Source organism: Mauremys mutica, chromosome 1 (genome assembly GCF_020497125.1).
Source record: "Mauremys mutica isolate MM-2020 ecotype Southern chromosome 1, ASM2049712v1, whole genome shotgun sequence".
NCBI lineage: Eukaryota > Metazoa > Chordata > Testudines > Geoemydidae > Mauremys > Mauremys mutica.
Window position 1 is genome coordinate 214693381 of NC_059072.1, and position 20167 is coordinate 214713547.

The 20167-nt window shown below is 41.8% G+C and overlaps 1 protein-coding gene across 1 annotated transcript in view; it reads left to right on the forward strand.

The window, feature by feature from the left end:
- TMEM47 (transmembrane protein 47) overlaps positions 1–20167 on the forward strand; it is a 41556-nt gene that overhangs the window by 9487 nt on the left and 11902 nt on the right. Inside the window, exon 2 of the mRNA XM_045029628.1 lies at positions 8076–8216. Within this exon, the coding sequence (XP_044885563.1) occupies positions 8076–8216 (141 nt within the window). The remainder of the gene's footprint in view (positions 1–8075; positions 8217–20167) is intronic.

Here is a 20167-nt window from a genome sequence, read left to right on the forward strand (position 1 = left end):
TTTTGTTCAATTAATTAATAAATATTTTTCTTTTAATATGCCTTATTTGGAGTTTGGTATTTAATAAAAATAGTTATTGCCTCCACGTTTTCTTGTTCTAAGATAGCAGCAGAACTTGGTGGTTTTGGTTTATAAAAATACTTCTGAATTTTCCCATGAGTGGCTGCTTTCAGTGCTTCTGTAGACTTAGATAGCTGTACTGAGTGCCAAAATTCAGTTTCACAAACAGAGCAGTGACTCAACAAAGTATTTGTATTCAACCCTAAGAAAACTATTTATACAGCCACAATAGTGCTGGTTCACAAACATTGGCTTCATGTAGACAGGATTGGCCTTAGGTAAAATATTCCCAAGTGCCTAAGAATCTGCTACAATGTGCAAAGATCAAAGGGGGCAGCACCAGTGATGCATGATGATCGGAACAATATAAGCACATAAATAGCACAGAAAAGTCACCTGTAGTATGGAGTGCCTGTGTAAGGGACTGCTATGGAGGTTTGCTGATGAAGTGACTTCACAGGGGTGTCTGTGCACCTCTGCAAGATGTGCTAAGGATCTCTGTGAAGAGAGCCAAAAGGAGAGAGGCTGCAGATCCATCTTTATTTTGATCTTGGTGGCCCCAGTACTCTGCGCTCATAGCTGTGGAGATGGACTGCATAGAAGATCCATGGCTTGGCCCTGGCTTGGTGGGGATGGAAAGGTGGGGAGTGGATTTCATGTCGTTAACAGCTCTGCGCTCTGCCTGCATAGAGTCCAAATAACCTTTCCAAGAAATTCTTTGCGCATTCTGTGTTCCACTCACGTAGAGCCTAGATACTTGGTCTGTATGCGAGTGGAGTAATTTCACCACAAGAGTTTTGTGGTGGTTACGATATTCCTTTTACACCAATAACTCCACTGACTTCAGTGGAGTTATTCCTAATTTACTTGGGTATGAGAAGAGAATCAGGCCTACCATGTTAGTCTTTGCGTATGGATAATGTTAAGAAAAGAGATGACAAGTTTGCTGGTCAGAGAACTTTTTAGAAAGCATACTCTACTTTGTTTTGCTTTAATGATGATTTATGTTTCTTTATGGTTAATTTGTTTTTGGAGGTTTGTAAATGTAGCAAAAGGAGAGGTATATAGCTATTTATAACTGCACAAATCACATGTTGACATTTTAAACTAATTAGAAATGTCTCATTTATCTTATTTGCTTTATTAGTTAATTGCTATGACACTCAGTGGGTTATACTGAGGCCTTGGCTACACTTGCAAATTTGCAGCGCTGCAGCAGGGTGTGAAAACACACCCTCTCCAGCGCTGCAAATTGCGGCGCTGCAAAGCGCCAGTGTGGTCAAAGCCCCAGCGCGGCTCCCAGCGCTGTACGTTATTCCCCACAGGGAGGTGGAGTACGGACAGCGCTGGGAGAGCTCTCTCCCAGCGCTGGCGCTTTGACTACACTTAGCGCTTCAAAGCGCTGCCGCGGCAGCGCTTTGAAGTGCAAGTGTAGTCAAAGCCTTAATTTCTTTTGCATCTGGTGTAGGTGTATCAATAACTTTTCTGCATTTCATCAGCACATTCTTTCAGGTTCATCATTCTTTGATCTAAATTCTGTATTACACACTCTGTGAGGATGTGTACTGTTACTTTAAATCTGTAGCAGGGTGCTAAACAGGAGGAGGCTGGGATGTGTCCTAGGTATAAGCTCTACTGAGAAGCTGAGAGAATAGTGTTAGAGAAAATACTGTTTTCCTTTATTCTAATAAAGTTTCTTCTTGTTCAGCAGTGGAAGAAAGAAATTATTCTAATGTTTATTACCACTGTCACAATGACACAAATAATTTCTCTTATTTCATTCCTAACAAGCAAAGGGCTCTGTGGAGAACTTTTGTACAAATCAAATTTTGTACATCCTTGGCTTTATCTTTATCTTGTTTTCCAAAAGAGATTAACTAAGTTTACTTATAGTGTATGAAAGAGCTACTGTATGTTAGTATTCAGTATTACAGTATGTATTTTCCCAGCCACTTTCAATTCAGAATTCTGTGGAGAGAAAAATATTTTCTTTTTCAGGAATGCCCCAAAACACGGAAGTACTGAAACACAAAACATTTGCATGTCTCTTTCATATTTACAATGAATGACCTCTTTATTAAAAGGAAATACATTTTTATTCTCAGAACTTTGAGACATTTTATCCTTCTTTCATGACTTTTGCTGATGTTATCCTAAAACTGAAGTATTATTTTGGCAAAGAAATTGAGCAAATAAAGCTATTTTTAATTAAGAATGAAGATATAGCTGAGTACTTAGGTTCACTTCACTTTACTGGGTAGCAGGGAGGAGAGTGATACTTTTCAAGGTTGAATTAACACTGTGCTTATAAATAGCTAAGAAATTGGCAGAATTTCTAAATAGATATGAAACTGAAGCTGTCCTCAGATAGGAAAAAACTTAAATATGAGTTGCAAGAAAGTGATTAATGTAAAAGGGGCCAGGACTATTTTTATTTTATTTATTTGAGAAGAGCATTTGTATGTTAAAGCCTCATTTTCTGTTTTATATGGCACATTCTGGATGATGAAAATATGTATGAAATTCTTCTGGTTAAAAGTCACATACACTTTGCAAATTTTGTTATACCCCTAAAATAATATTATTAATACATTTCTTTGTTATAAAAACACCCACCAGGATCAGTGTAGGGGTGATTGTTTCCTATGGCATGTACAGTATGTCCCCTTAAGGGCACAAATCTACATCTAGATTTTCAAATACATTAGTAGCCGTGCATTGAAAGAAGTGTAATTATTGGGACTACTCAGTACACCAAATGCAGCATGCAAATGCACCACAACTTGTGGGCAAGCGCTGTTTGTGCTTCAGTAGCTAGACCTTGCAGGTGCTAGCCCTGGCAGGTCCCAGTAAGTAGGAAAGGGAGAGGTTGCAGATACCTGAGACACACCGCCTGGGGCTAGTCTACACTACTGTGCTATGTTGGTGCAGCAGCACTGCTTCTGCTGAAGATGTGCTATGCCAACGGGAGAGCACTCTCCTGTCAGCATAACTACTCCACCTCAATGAGAGGTGGAAGTTATGTCGGTGGGAGAGTGTCTCCTGCCCATTTAGCACTGGTATGGACAGTGCTTAGGTCGATGTAACTTGCGTCACTCAGGGGGTAGCTTTATCATACCTCTGACTGATGTAAGTTACATCGTGTTAAGCAGTAGCGTAGACAAGCCCTTAAACAATTACAGTTCTAGTGAGCAATGGCAGTTCTTGTTTGGGCCCTGGGGCAGTCAAATCATGAGTCGGAGCTCTTCATCATGCCTAGTGCCTGAGGTGTCCTTTCCAGTCCAGTCTCTGTTCGAGCACATAGGAGCTTGCAGGGTTCTAGTCAAGCTCAGTTGCTGTCTCTCATGGGGGCACTGGTTCTCTGCTCAGCTTCTGCTTCTCCCCCATAAGTACCATGCAGACCTACACCTGGCTTTATTGTCCAGCATCCCAGCCTGGACACAGTGGCTCTGTGTACAGTCCTTGGGGATTCCTCTCTGCATCTAGCTTCTGTGCAGCTTCCGGCTAGCCATGCAACTTCTGCTTCAACTTCCCTGACCTCAGTGGCCATATAGCTGCCACTTCCAAACAGAGCCCATCCATTTCCTGGTTCAGGATCATTCCCCTTTCCTGGCCAGGGGAAAGGAGATATGCAGTGGGGAGAGGGCTGATAGGAGTTGTAGTCCCTTTGCTTAGCATATCTATCCCAGAGGCATTTCATGAGGACTGTCTAATTACATACTTGGTATGTTAATTGTGATCAAGCAGGTGTGAATTAAAGGCTAGATTTTCAGGCTCAATGGGTAGTGATCAATGGCTCCATGTCTAGTTGGCAGCCTGTATCAAGTGGAGTGCCCCAAAGGTTGGTCCTGGGGCCAGTTTTGTTCAATATCTTCATTAATGATCTGGAGGGTGACTTGGACTGCACTCTCAGCAATTTTGCAGATGAGACTAAACTGGGAGGAGTGGTAGATATGCTGGAAGGTAGGGATAGGATACAGAGGGACCTAGACAAAGTAGAGGATTGGGCCAAAAGAAATCTGATGAGGTTCAACAAGGACAAGTGCAGAGTCCTGCACATAGGATGGAAGAATCCCATGCACTGCTACAGACTAGGGACTGAGTGGCTAGGCAGCAGTTCTGCAGAAAAGGACCTGGGGTTACAGTGGATGAGAAGCTGGATATGAGTCAACAGTGTGCCCTTGTTGCGAAGAAGGCTAATGACATCTTGGGCTGTATGAGTAGGGGCATTGCCAGCAGATCGAGGGATGTGAATCATTCCCCTCTATTCGACATTAGTGAGGCCTCATCTGGAGTACTGTGTCCAGTTTTGGGCCCCACACTACAAGAAGGATGTGGAAAAATTGGAAAGAGTCCGGCGGAGGGCAACAAAAATGGTTAGGGAGCTGGAGCATATGACTTATGAGGAGAGGCTGAGGGAACTGGGATTGTTTAGTCTGCAGAAGAGAAGAATGAGGGGGGATTTGATAGCTGCTTTCAAATACCTGAAAGGGGGTTCCAAAGAGGATGGATTTAGACTGTTCTCAGTGGTAGCAGATGACACAACAAGGAGTAATCGTCTCAAGTTGCAGTGGGGGAGGTTTAGGTTGGATATTAGGAAAAACTTTTTCACTATGAGGGTGGTGAAGCACTGGAATGGGTTACCTAGGGAGGTGGTGGAATCTCCTTCCTTAGAGGTTTTTAAGGTGAGGTTTGACAAACCCCTGGCTGGGATGATTTAGTTGGGGATTGGTCCTGCTTTGAGCAGAGGGTTGGACTAGATGACCTCCTGAGGTCCCTTCCAACCCTGATATTCTGTGACACATTTAATGTAATAATTCTTTACTTGTTACTAACAACAACTTAGGTTTTAAAATTATTTCAGTTTTGAAAATCTGATTTACGTATTACTTTTCTTTTTGCGTTTCTCTCAGCTTGTCCAATGAAAATCAGTTAAGTCAGTTTCACTTTTGTTCATGACCAATTTTAGGCTCTCAGTGTTGCAATGTTTGTGTTGCAAACACTTTATGAGAGAAAATAACTGTTTTCTTTTAAGCTTTAAAAATACCCTGGAAATATTTCAATTGGGATTAGATTTTTAAAAAAGCTATTCTTTCAAAATCTAAGTATCTAAATTTAGGTTCAAATTTGAGGAGACCATTCTTTTTATGTCCCAAATTATATAAGATGTCTACCATTTATGCATAGTGAAAAGACTAGCACAATTTCTAACAACTTTATTGTAATCACCAAAGTCTTGCTCTGTTGGTTGATGTGATGTACTGCTGTGATGTACTGTATTATTACAATGTACGTGGATCATGTTTCAGAACTAATACTGGTCAATAAGGCCTCAGTTTTCAAACTTTGTTACATCCATCACTTTATATATGTGAATAATCACACTGGATTTAAATCTTTTAGTTTGGGAAATGGGTGTTTGTCAACATTGATTAGTCTGCTTACAGCCCGCATCAGTAATGAAACATGGTGGTATCGTTATTTTTTAACCTTACCAAAATCCATAATGTTCCTGAGCTGGTGGCTAAGATGTTAGCCCAAGTTTACATCTTGTACTTGGACTATTGTTACCACTTGATTGGTCTTCCTGCCTTATTTATTACCTATTTGCAATCCCTTTGGAAAGCAGTGGCATTCTTAACTTTCTCATCACCTTGTAGCACCAGTGTCACACACCTTTATTTAAGGAGACAGTCTGGCTTTTGATCATCCTGAAGATAACATGTAATCTCTTATTATTTGTAAGCATTGAAAATTTTCATTCCTTAGCATCTCCAAATGTGTGCGTGTATGAATAAGCTCCATCTCTTTTCTATCTGACCTAACAGTGGCATTGTAATAAAACTAATACAAGTGTGACCCTGGGTTGGTTTTTAGGGGAACAGAGGTAACAAGTATCACCTGAGCATATGTCTTCCTAATGATTGCTTAGCTAAGAAAACAAAGAATAAATAGTTTGAAATATTATTTGGGCATTTTTCAGTAATTAAAATGACAAAATATATGCATAAACATTTAAGTAGCATGACAATAAAACATATACACGCACAAATATGGCTTTTCAAAAAAAATACTGTTTTCATTTAGAAATGCATTCACAAACTTCCTTTTTCACATCTTCCTCTTCATTTCTTTCATCCATCATCCATACCGTAGGAGTCCTTCTAACTAGTTGTTGAAACCAAAATGTGCTTAATTTTGAACATATTTTACTTGCTCGCCTTTAAAAATACATGTAAGGGTTCTGGGCAATTTATGCTTCTTGATTTGATCTTATTCTGGTAAAGTTTGATCTCTAAATCCATGCTGAGAATGAGGTCCTAAATCAGTTCTTCGGTACAAAGTTAATAGTCAGACACTTTGCTATTCTATTCCAAGTGAAATATCAGCGCTAGATGTGCCAGACAGTGAGACATCCAAAGTATCCATAGCTCTTTCTCTCCCCACAAACTCATTGTAGGGATTTGTGTTGGTGATTATCTCTTTTCTAGTTCGGAATGACTGCAGTTGTTGCTATGATCCTCTTACTTGATCCACATTGTTGCAATGGGACTAAGGTTGAAATCTGCTTCTTTACAGGTGGTCAGCACAAGGCCCCCTCAGTTTTGGATTAAACCCTCAAATTAGGATTGTCTGGCCCTCTGCATAGGGGTGGATTTTACAGTGTACAGAAATGCGTGATTCCAGACTGCCAAGCTGATTGTGAATTCTCACTGGGCCAGTTCCTTCAGTTATATCTAAGCGAAACTCCCATTGACTTCATTGGGAGTTTTGTCAAAGTAAGGATTTGCGTCTAGAGTAAGGACTTTAGGAATTGGTCCATTCTGCTTATTACAGTCATTACTGTGGCACTGGGAAGTTTCTGGATTTATCCTTGTTTTTAGTACAAAATGAATTCTTGCTTGTAATATCTCCCTCCTCCCTCTGAGTCTCATGATTCAGGTTATTGAATGTGTCTTCTTTTTTTTTTGTGGCTACGGCACTTCCCATTTCATACTCATAAATGGGTGATCAGACCCCACAATGCTCCTCATGAGGGTCAGCCTTGACCCTTTCAAGTCAAGGTATTAACTAGGGCTGTCAAGTGATTAAAAAAGTTGTGATTAATCGCACTGTTAAACAATAATAGAATACCATTTATTTAAATATTTTTGATGTTTTCTACATTTTCAAGTATATTGATTTCAATTATAACACAGAATACGAAGAGTACAGTGTGCACTTTATATTTTTGATTACAAATATTTGTACTGTAAAAACAAAATAGAATTTTTCAATTCACCTAATACAAGTACTGTAGTGCAATCTCTTTTTCATGAAAGCTGAACTTACAAATGTAGAATTCTGTACAACTCCCCCCACCCCCACGGCATTCAAAAATAAAACAATGTAAAACTTTAGAGCCTACAATTCTGCTCAGTCCTATTTCTTGTTCAGCCAATTGCTCAGACAAACACATTTGTTTACATTTGCAGGAGATAATGCTGCCCCCTTCTTGTTCACAATGTCACCTGAAAGTGAGTACAGGTGTTCTCATGGCACTGTTGTCACCAGCGTCGCAAGATATTTACATGATAGATGCGCTAAAGATTCACATGTCCCGTCATGCTTCAACCACCATTCCAGAGGACATGTAGAATAATGGAGAATAAAGGTTAATACTGGGGAAAGCTGTGATTTAGATTGGACTAAGCTAACACATGTTAACTAATCCTGACCGAACCTTGTCCTCTCTTCCTAAGCTGGACAAAGCCAAAGACTCAACTCCTGCAGTTGTTACTCAGGCAAAACCCCCAGTTGAATCTTGAGAAAGGATTGCAGGATTTGCCTTTTAACTTGTATCTATCATATGAAACATTTAAAAACTCCTGAAGGATTTGTACTTATTAAAAAAGAAATGGTTGTGAGTTTCCTCAGGTCTTGATATGCTCTGTACCCTTCATAGTTCTCTTTTCCTCTGTAGGGGAAGTGTTTGTTGTTTTGCTGCAATTGTTTTTCTTTCTTTCTCTTTCTAGACTGGCAGATAGCGACTCTCGCTTTGCTTCTGGGCGGTGCTACCATCATACTCATAGCTTTCCTGATTGGTTTGATCTCGATCTGTGTGGGTTCTCGGAGGCGGTTCTACAGACCACTCGCAGTCATGCTCTTTGCAGCAGGTAAATAAACTAATCATGTCCAGAACCGTGTTTAAAATGTTATGAGCACAGCTTCACTTTCATGCAGTACATGTCCACTGTAGTCATAATAGTTCAGAGACATTTAGTTTGTTTTATGCTAAATAGTATTAAGCATTTTTGGGATATCAATTTTGTAACAGGTCAATAATTTTTTCATTTGCACTCTTGCAGCTTCTAAATCCAATGCAAACAAATAATTATTGTCTGAAGTACCTGCTGCATGAGGGACTGCAGGTAATAACTCAAAAGTATCAGCTTTTTGAGTAGGTTATTTTTGAGTTGCTTCATGTCCCCCTTGATTCTTCTTGAAGCCCATTCTGATAAGTTTTCATGTTCTTTTTTAAAATTTGAGATTGAACAATCAATTTGTAAGGGTGAATGAACCCTTGAAGCCATAAGGATGAAAATAAATAGGATTAAATTTTAAAGGTGTTTATTTCTGCTTCTGCGCCACCAGAGGAATTAATTTAATTGGTTAACTCTTAGTCATTAATTTTAATGGTTGTCATATACTGTAAAGCTCTTCTTTGATTTTTCAAAGCACCAAAGTGGAACAATTTATGCAGAGATAAAGGGAGACCTTAAGAAAGACCTTTAAAAACAAATAGGCTCCAAGAATTCTGTAATACAGTATATACTTGCCATACCAAATCCTGTCCTATTATACACTCTGGTGTTTTTTGGCTTGGCCAGGAAACGATATATTCCCCACACTCCCCTTCTCCCCCCCCTCCCCCCCGTCCGGAGATCCATCAAGCATGGCTTCCGTTCATCCTGTCAATCATATCTGTGCTGTAGCCAACAGATTAAGCCTCTCTGATAGCCCATAATGAAGAGACTGACAGATACATCTAGTCTGCTAGATGGATTTAAAAAAAGCCATTTTCAAGGATATGAAAAGATAGGCTTTCAGAATTTGAAGGGTATTTAGAGCTGAAACAAAACTCTGGGGAAGGATCCTGCTGCCCCCTGCTGTATATATTAATACAGTTGGCCTGCTGCAATTTAGCAGGGATAGGGACATACTTTTATGCATGCATGTAATATTACTGTTTTCTGTCTCATTTGCTTTTCCTGAGAAAATGCAAAATGGGTTCAGAAATCTTGAGTAGAAATGAATCTCTTTGATCTTTGTGAATTAACTGATGCATGCCCACTAAATGAATGCACTAGTCTCTTTTTTTTTTAAAACTCACCTTCAACCATAACATTATAAAACACTCCAGGCAGTTAATTTCTAGGAAAATGGGATTATTGTACTTCTCTGGTGGTTTCTCATTTGGCCTTTGACTCCATGTCTCTTAATACTGTGCAGTAATTGCCCAGAAATATACTGCCTATCATGACTTATTGCTTAATTAATATATTATTAAATTTGTAGCTTTTTCTTTTTTTATAAAAGCCTTGCTTTCTCTTTTCAGAGAGAGCTGGAGAAAGAATCCCAATGTTTTCCACTGGGATTAAAATAAATTTGCTTGTTTATTACAACAAATCCTGCTCTTCACACTTACCTACAACAGCATGACTATATTAATGCTCTACCATGTGGAAGATAATTTACCTGTTTCCTTTACCCTAGGCTGTTTGTATTTAAGAGCCATGGCCCAAAATGTGTTGAAGGGAGGGATATGGTGAGGCCAAGAAGAGCTGCCTGTGCAACGTTGCCTGGCAAATCTGTGGGGAATGGTTTTGGGATTTAATGCTGATGTTGTCATTTGTTCCTAAGGGTCACAGCTCTTCTGTCAACTATCTTTGGAGTTGGACAGGGGCCAGGCATCACCTGCGAGACCTGTGATGCTATTGGGGCCATCTAAGCTGGAGCACAGAGGCGTTTGCCCTTCATGTAGATGTCTCTAGATTCAGATTGTCTTTGGGTATGGCTACACTTACGGTTTGCAGCGCTGGTAGTTTGCAGCGCTGGTCATCCAGCTGTGTAGGAGCAGCGCTGGTGTGTGGCCACACTCACAGCTACCAGCGCTGGTGTGTGGCCATATTTGCAGCATTAGCAGCGCTGCTGGGAGTGATGCATTATGGGCAGCTATCCCAGCATTCAAGTGGCCGCAACGTGCTTTTCAAAAGAGGGGGGTGGAGTGGGGTCTAGTGTGACAGGGAGCGGGGGGAGAGAGAGAGTGGATTTTTGGAACCAACACTGTGTGTTTAGCTTCCTGCCTTGAAAAATCAGAACATGTTTCCAACCCCTTAGTCTTAACTCTTAATTGCAAACAGCCTGCAGCCAACACGACTCCCCGCTGTTTCATTCACTCCCTGCCTGCAATCTCATTTGATTGTTTACAGCCAGGTACAGATGATCACAGCAAACAGGAGCTCTGTTTGTTTTTTAGATAAGCAGCAGCGGCAACGGCAACGGAGCTCCGCACGGAGCTCGTTCACAACAAAACAAAGAGAGGCTGCATAACAAAACAAAAGAGAGTAATTTATAAAAGCATTCTGGGATACATCCTTATACCCTGGAGGCCAATCACAGCGCTGGTGTGTGGCCACACTTGATGACCAGCGCTGCAGCACCAGCGCTGGAATCCTTATTCCCCATGCTGAGTGAGGTGTACGGCCAGCGCTGCAGCCAGGGAGTTGCAGCGCTGGAAGTGCCCTGCAGGTGTGGCCACTTACTAATTGCAGTGCTGGTGGAGGCTTTCCAGTGCTGCAAATCGCCAGTGTAGCCATACCCTTTGTGGATTTCAGAATATTTTGGAGGTTGTAGGGTCCCAGCTCCAGGAACCTGCGTGATTGTGCTTAAGAATTTATTCCCCCTCCCTTCAGATGGAGATATCTATTCCAGGTGGAACAAAAGAAGTGCCTAGAGCCACTGACTGTGAGTGATCGGGGCAGATGAGACTGTGCAAGGATGAGAATCAGCCCACCCCATGTCACATGGTGAGAGTGGCCTCCAGAGATGTTAGATTCTGGACAATTGTTGAGGGCTTTTGTGATTGGCTACCACTTTTATTTTTTTCTCCTAGCAAAAGGCCTTAGCTAGTATGTATGTGTGTAGTAGCAGGGCTGCCCAGAGGATTCAGGGGGCCTGGGGTAAAGCAATTTCGGGGGCCCCTTCCATAAAAAAAAGTTGCAATACTATAGAATACTATATTCTTGTGGGGGCCCCTGTGGGGCCCAGGGCCTGGGGCAAATTGCCCCACTTGCACCCCACCAGGGCAGCCCTGTGTAGTAGGATACTTGGGGAGTAGGAAGGCAGAGGCACAACAGGTAGTGAAGCAACCCTGGCTAATTATTGAGAGTGGGCCAACACAGGGCAGAAGGTTAACTAGAACAGCATATAGGGATAGTTTACATTTTAGTACACATTTGAAATTAACAATGGGTAAGTAGAGGAGCAATTGAGGACAAGTTATATTTTAAAAAAATAAAAACAAAAACAAGCCCCTCCCCTACAAAACACTGTGAAGCAAACAAGATGCTAGTCAATCATCACCTGATCACTTTGCTTGTTTGTATATCCCGCTACCCTTGGTATGTCTTGGCCTTTTAGTTTGTATACTCTTGAGGGCAAAGGCTGTCTCTTCCTGCATGCAGCACCTATAATAATGGAGCTCTCATCCAGATAGTGGCTTTTGAGCACTGGACAATATAAGAAACTACTAATAAAGTGAGCAGGCAAATGCTGCCCCCTGTTTGCAGGATGTGTCAGAAGCTTTACACACTGAAACTTGAAGAGTGACCCCAAAGGGGTTTCCATAGTAGGGCATAAGTTAGTTGTGAGTATTTAAGCATGATCTAGTTTTAGAATAATGTATATTTCATTTGTATTTTGAGATACACTCTCTGGTAGGGGCTCCCGTCTTTGGTAACTACTTTTTCCAAACTCTTACTGCTAGATTTGGGGCAGAGACCGATCCTACAGCCTTTAGAGAGACAGGAATTCACCCTGAAATCACTGCAGCACCTTTTATCAGCAAACACACAGTCCAAGTGCCCTTTTGACATCAGTTCCTCAGTCATGGTATCAGGGCCTATATTTCCTCTAAGCTGTGTGCTGGGGCATCCGCTCAGGACTGATTGAAGTGCTGTGCAGTTGATTAGCAGAGCCACTCACATCCAGCCACTCACATGGCAGCGTGTATTCAGGTGCGAGGAGATTGGGCAGCAAGACATAGGGTCAGCCTTCTGCTCCCAGACAATGGTTGGCTAAGGAGCTGGCAGGAAATCCCACCCCTTTGATGAGTTTTAGGACTATGACAGGAATTTTCTTTAAAGGCTACCACCAAAACCCTGAATAGTACCCTAAAGCCCTGTTCAGACTGTTTGGGGCCAGTTCTAGCTGAGAGACCCTTCTCTCTTGCTTTATACAATTCCAAAGCAGTGGAGATCAGTTAGGAAATGCTTGCTTTCAGAGACTGGATTTCAACACTTCATGACAGAGAGATGGGCACACGCTCCCTATCCGAGTGCCCATGTCTTTGAAATTCACTTCCCTTATCAGCTCATTAGAATCCAAATCTAGTGACTATAAGGGCATGATGCACAGGGTTTGGTTGACTTTGTTCTTAGTTGTTTCATATCTATATCTTGCATGTGTGCTAGTCTTTGAAATTATAGCACCTAGCAGTGCGTGTGGGGGGGTGGGCAGGTGGGCAGGTGAGAAGAAGTATATTTACATAGAAGTACCTCCATTTTCATAAACATTTCCCAAATAGAAGGCTGCACTGATTGTTGTTCAGCAAAATCTTCTTATAAAATTTTTGAACAAGATGAAAAAAGCTAGTGGATTACTTTTTTCCTATTTTCAGAAGTGGTGTTCTGCATATATAGTGCTATATAAAATGCTGGTTCAAATGCAACTTCCAGGAAAGAAGTCTTTTGAAGTGCAGTAGAATACTTCATAAAAACAAGCCCTGCACTGTTCTGGACTTGAATATTTCAGTTTGTAACAAGGACTAGCACACTTTGAGTAGCAAGAGTTTATTTTAAGCTGTTTTTTTCCCCCTTGGGCTACTGAACGAATCGGCACCTTTGAAAGCTTAGTGTGTGTACAGGCATAAACAAGGGTACATAAATGCAGGCCCTTTAAATTCAGCTGAAAAGGGGATGGTTAAGTAGTGGTAAGCATCGGGTTTAATGTGCCTGGCCTCCATTAGACAGTGTTCTTAACTTGTCTCCATTAGACAGTTCTTAACACTTCCAACTGTTGCTATCCACCTATGTAGCTGCAAAGGCGGGAACAATGGTGAGGGAGCTAGCAAGGAGCAGCCGCAGGGTTACACAATACAGTGGTTTCAACAATGATCAGTCTACACAAGTGCTCCCATTTGGATCAGTAGTAGCAATAGTAAAAAATCTTAAGGAAAAAAAAATAATGTAGATGCAGCCCCTTTAACAACAGGTTTCAGTTCCAGTGGGATCAGTTCATCTGTTTTTCTTTGCAAGGCCTATACATTGACTTCCGTGCAGTTTCGTGTGTGTGTGTGTCCGTGTGTGTGTGTCCGTGTGTGTCCTCCTTAAAAACCAATATCCAGATGACTCAGTTTGAGGCCCAGTTCAGGAAAAAGGCTAAAGCACATGCATAAGTCCATACCTCTTCAGAACTGTTCATTAATTTCAGTGGGACTTCAAAATGTGTTCAAAAGCTAAATGTGTTCAGCAGCTTTTCTGAAAAAAAAAATGCTCTCCTAAATCTGAGTATAAAGTTCCTTTGTAAGAGTGTGAGTTTTCACAGGTGTCGTTGGTCAAAATTTTCCTTCTTACCCTGTTGCACAGCATGCTGTTGGCTGGCTGGGGCCTTTCACCACAATGATGATGTGTTTCAGTGATGAAACAACTCTTATACATGTGTATTCCCAGACAGAAAACTATTTTAAAATGGAGTGCAGGGTGAGAATACATATCAGTAACTTAAGGATAAAAACTGTTATTGGGAAATTGCAATTATCCCAAAACAAATTAGTAAAACCCAGAAAATTTAAGTTAAGGTTAAGCTTAAAAGAAACCCAAACATTAAGGTATAGAAATGCATGGTTAAAGCACTCAAACAACTTTAACTTTGACCTATAAGGATGCAATGCAGTAACCATATTATTAAGGCATTTTAGTGTTTGTTTTCCAAATTTGTAAAACAAATCAGTTTAATCTGACATATTTGATTTATTTTACTCTCCCCTGCCCTTTCATTGCATCAGATCTGTCTCTTCTATTTCTTGAGGTCCTGGTCCTTACTCGTATCTGAATATGGGATTCAGGATCTAATGTTCTTTTTAGTAACCTATAATCTGATAACTTCATGTAACTGCATATTGGTTGTGAATTTCTGAAAGTAATTCCATTCAAATGTTGTTTCAGTTCTTAACTAATACATTTATTTCAATTGTGTGGAATGTAAAGATTTAACATTGGGTAGCCATAACATTAAAATTGTGTTAGGGAGTGCAATTAGCAGCTTGTGTGTGTAGCTGGCATATGCAGAAGTCATCAGTTAAAATGTGCTCGCAAACCTTGTGTCATGCCAGTTGAAAGCTTTTTACTAATTTCAGCAGCATTTCCTATCCTGTGCACAGAACTGTCTCTCATACTGGTAAAATCTTTCTGCTTGGTAGAAACTATCAGGACCAGGTTGTGGGCAGCCAGACCTAGTGGTCAGAGCTGGAGTCCACAATTAGGAATAAGCTGACTGTAAGGTCAGAAGCAGGAGACAAACTGAGGATCAGTGCCACAAATCGGTAACCATGGTTAGGCCAGGTCAGGATACCAGGAAGTCAGACCAGGGAAACAAGAGCAGGATGGATTTCAGTTGTTCAGATAGCTGCCTGTTCCTGTTGCTGGCTTATGTGAGGTCAGCGGGCCAATTGGCTGCTCTGGGACTCTGCCAATGGGATATCTATCTCTAACTGGGGCTGGGCTTTGTGGGTCCTGGATCAGAAGTTGTCGGAAGGCACCAGGTGGAGGGTGAAAGTGTGGCTGCTCTTGTAATCCTTGTGGACCTGGATTTGAGGCCTGTTAGTCACAACAGAAACTTTCCTAAGTGTACTGATTGTAAACTTAGTGAAACATACCAAACTCGTACACCAAGACAGTCCTTAAATCAAGAGAGCAGCAACAACCACCTGGAAACACAGCTAGTGACAACCAAAGTCAGAGGGAGCTGCTTGATGCTCAACACTTCTCCAAATTAGGCCACTTGTTTCATGGTCTGACTATGGATTTACGAACCTACCTTTAAGCTGCTGTTTTTCAAGTTGTAGCCATGGGGCCTGATGTTTAATTCCCAGAAGAACTAATCAAGGCAACTTAATAAAGTCGGTAAAGTTACACCAGTTTAAAACAAGTGAGAGATTTGAATTAGACCCAAGAATAGCAAACGTGAGAAGAGTGAGAAATAGTTTTCTTTTAAAAGCTAAGGGCATGATTGTGATAATTCTGCTCATGCTGTGGAGTACCATACTTCACTCATGCTCTCATTGCCTTCAGTGTAGACTAGGTGGTAATAACTCAGTGTAAGTAGCAGTATCACGATCAAGTCCTAAATGTTGAGAGACCAGTTGGTTTAAGGAATAGTGTGGATCTTTTATTTCTTTTGGTGCTTTCGATTAAGGACCAGATCTAGCAATTGGATCTATATGCATGGACTGTTCTGTCTGTACAACATTCCAGTGGTTTGGGAGCAACAGAAATAGGGTGACTACCCATCTTGAATTGTGTGGGATAGTCCAGAAATGCGGTGCCAGCCTCCTCCCAATGTAGGAGAGCAGAGGTGAGCCTTAGCTCCTCCTTGCCAGGCCATAAGCTGGAGCCAGGCAGTAGTAAGAGCCGCCCAGGAAACCCGGGCCACTGTGGGTAGCCCTGGTCTCTCTACCTGCCCTGTGAGGCATATCCTGTGTGTGTGTGTGTGTGGGGGGTCATCGGCTGAGAGTTATTGTTGGGACCCCAGCACCATTCCCCTCTGGCTTCTGGACTAGCTGGGGGTGGGGCCCTGGGGAAGAAGATAAAGGGGTGGGGCCAGGGAGGGGGTGGGGCTCCTTTATGTGTTCCACTTTTGCCTTTTGAAAAGGTGATCACCCTAAACAGAAGATCTTTACTGTTGATAGCTGGTGGCCCCAGAACAATCCCTAGTGGATGGGCATCCATGTCACTGAAACCTGTATCCACAGTGGCCAGAGAGAGAGAGAGAGAGAGAGAGGCCAAAGACTGATTAGCCAAGAAAACCCCTCTTACTAATGGAACTCTCTGTTGCAGTGGTCCCCAACCTTTTCGTCTGGCGCCCGTGGCAGCAGTGGAGCATCCGCTGAAATGCCGCCGAATTTCTGCGGCGTTTCGACAGTGACGCGTCTCGATGACGTCGCTTTTCAGCGGCAAGTGGCGTCATCGAGAGGCGTTGCTGCAAAATTTCTGTGGCATTTCGGCGGCATTTCAACAGATGCTCCACTGCTGGCCAGGACGCAGGCGCATTTAGATGCACCACGTTGGGAACCCCTGCTCTGTTGCATCTGAGACACATTGGCAACACAGCAGCAGTAGCACAGGAGTCAGCAAACAGCTGGAAACAGGGGAGTTTGAATGGGAGTTTGTAAAGGGAGTTTTGGGGAGGGACTGTGTGGTTGTGGTGGGAGGATGTGGAGGTGGAGGAAGGGTGGTTCCTTGATAGGAGCTTAGGAGGGAAGCCTGTCACAGCTACAGAAGCAGCAGTGGTAGTGACTCGAGGAATGGAAGAGACAATGAAGATGACTGGATGTGGAAGCTGTGGCATTCACGTTATCCTGGAGCAGTACCTGAAAAGTGCTTTGTTTGTATGACATGCTGCCTGATCGAGATGGTGGTAGCGAAGAGCTGAGGTTTGGATTTGCAGGTAGAAAATAGGGTTGAGTTTTGAAGGGGATTTAAGTTGATGATTGCTGGAAGACGAGAGGAGGCTGAAGGGAAAACTCAGGACTGGCAGATTGAAGCTTGACTGGAGAACTGTGAGAGTAGATTGCTGGATGAGGAAAGCGGCCAGTGAAAGCATGTGATTACAAGAACCAGCCAGAGGAAAAGACTGTGTACTGAAGGAGAAATAAAGCTCAGGAACAAGTTTGCTGAGTTGGAAAATGAAGGGGCACAACAGGCAGTAACAGAAGGTGGGAGGGCAAGGAAGAAAAGAGCAGCTAGTTCTACAAGAAGAGGGGAAAAGTCGATGGAGATAGCTGGAGTTCAGAGCCCCAGGAGTATAGAGGATGACTCGTGGAAGGTTGCAGGAGAGAACAAAAGATATGAGGACTTGCAGCCAGAGAGAACAGAAGGAGGAAGGCCAGAGAATTGCAACCATCAGGAAGAGGCAGGTCTATGTGATTGGGGACATCCTACTAAGAAGGACAGAGGGACCTGTCACCGGAGCTGATCTGGAGAACAGAAAGATGTGCTGTCTGCTGGGAGCTAAGATATGGGAGCAGGAAATAATCCACTGATTGTCCTTCATGTGAGAACAAATGACACAACTGGATTCTCGCTGGAATGCATCAAAGGAGACTATGCCAGGATGGGGAAGATGCATTAAAAATGGCGACTCAGGTGATATTCAGTGGGATTCCACTTGGTTAGTACTTGGGGTCTGCTACAGACCCCGGGATCCATTTTGGCTATGAATAGAGACCTCTTTAATAATTTAATGAAATAAATATTACTGGGAATTGTAAGATTATGGGAGGTTTTAATTTTCCAAATATAGATTGGAGGACAAGTGCTTCTAATAATAGTAAGGCCCAGATATTCCTGAAATGTGATGGCTAACAGATTTCTTCACCAAATAGTCACTGAACCAACAAGAGGTGATGCCAATTTAGATTTGGTGTTAGTGAGTAGTAAGGGCCTCATAGAAGAACTGATTGTAGAGGACAGCCTTGGTTTGAGTGATCATGAGCTAATTCAGTTTAAACTAAATGGAAGGATAAACAAAAACAGATCTGCAACAAGGGCCCTCGTTTTCAAAAGAGCTAACTTTAAAAAAAAAAATTAAGGGAATTAGTTAGGGAAGTGGACTGGGCCAAAGAAGTCAATGAACTGAATGCGGAGGAGGCTTGGAATTACTTTAAGTCAAAGTTGCAGAAACTATCTGAAAATTGCATCCCAATCAGGGGGGAAAGTTCATAGGGAAGGGTTGCAGACCAAACTGGATGAGAGAACATCTCAAACAAGTGATTAAGAGAAAGCAGAAAGCCTACAAGGAATGGAAGGTGGGAAGGCTCCGTAAGGAAAGCTCCCTCTTGGAGGTCAGAAGATGTAGGGAGAACTGCCAAAGGTAAGCTGACTTGGACTTAGCTAACAAAATTAAAAGATTCTTTAGCCATATAAATAAAAAGAAAACAAGGAAACAAGTGGGAATGAGATCACAAGAAATGAGATCACTAAGCACTGAGGATGGGGTGGAAATTAAAGATAATCTAGGCATGGCCCAACACCTAAACTAATACTTTACCTTACTTTTTAATATGGGTAATGAGGAGTTTAGTGGTAGTGACAGGGTGGCTAATGGAAATGAAGATATGGAGGTAGAAATTTCCACATTCGAGGTGGAAGTCAAACTCAAACAGCTCCATGAAACCAAATTGGGGGCCCCAGATAATCTCCATCCAAGATTATTAAAGGAACTGGCACATGAAATTGCAAGCCCAATAGCAAGGATTTTTAATGAATCTGTAAATGGAGAATTGCAAATATAGTTCCTATTTTTTAGAAAGGGGAAAAAAAGTTGACTCAGGAAACCACAGGCCTGTTAGTTTGACCTAGGATATATGCAAGGGCTTGGAACAAATTTTGAAAGACAAAGTAGTTAAGGACATAGAGGTAAATGGTAACTGGGATAAAATACAGCATGGTTTTACAAATGGTAGATCATGCCAGGCCAACCTGATCTTTCTTTGAAAAGATAACTGATTTTTTTTTTTTTTTTAGGCAAGACATGCAGTAGATCTAATCTACCTGGATTTCAGTAAGGCATTTGATACTGTTCCACATGGGAAATGATTAGTTAAATTGGAGAAGATGGGGATCAGTACAAAAACTGAAAGGTTCATAAGCAAGTGGTTAAAGGGGAGACTACAATGCGTCAGACTGAAAGGTGAACTCTCAGGCTGAAGGAAGGTTACTAGTGGAGTTCCTCAGGGATTGGTCTTGGGACCAATCTTATTTAACATTTTCATTCATGACCTTGGCACAAGAAGTGGGAGTGTGCTAATAAAATTTGCGAATGACACAAAGTTGGGAGGTATAGCCAATACGGAGGAGGACCAGAATATCAAACAAGATGATCTGCATGAGCTTATAAATTGGAGTAATAAAAATGGGATGAAATTTAATAGTGTAAATTCAAGGTCACGTATTTAGGGACTAACAACAAGAATTTTTGCTATAATCTGGTGATTTGTCAGTTGGAAGCGACAAAGGAGGTGAAAGACCTGGGTGTATTAGTTGATCACAAAATGACTATGAGCCACCAATGTGATGTGGCTGTAAAAAAAGGCAATGCAATCCTAGGATACATGAGGTGAGGTATTTCCAGTAGACAAGGAAATATTAGTATCATTATAAAAGACACTGGTGAGACCACATCTGGAATAGTGTGTGCAATTCTGATCGCCCATGTTTAAGAAAGATTAATTCAAACTGGAACAGGTGCAGAGATGGGTTACTAGGATGATCAGAGGAATGGAAAACTTACCTTACAAGAGAAGGCTTGAGGAACTTGCCTTGTTTAGTTTAACCTAACAAAGGCCGAGAGGAGATATGATTGCTCTCTGTAAATACCATGGAGGAAGAGGAGTTATTTAAGTTAAGCACCAATGTTGACAGAAGAACAAATGGATATAAACTGGTCATCAACAAGTTTTAGGCTTGAAATTAGATGAAGGTTTCTAACCATCAGAGGAGTGAAGTTCTGGAACAGCCTTCCCAGGAGAGCAATGGGGGCAAAAAATCCTAACTGGTTTCAAGACTGA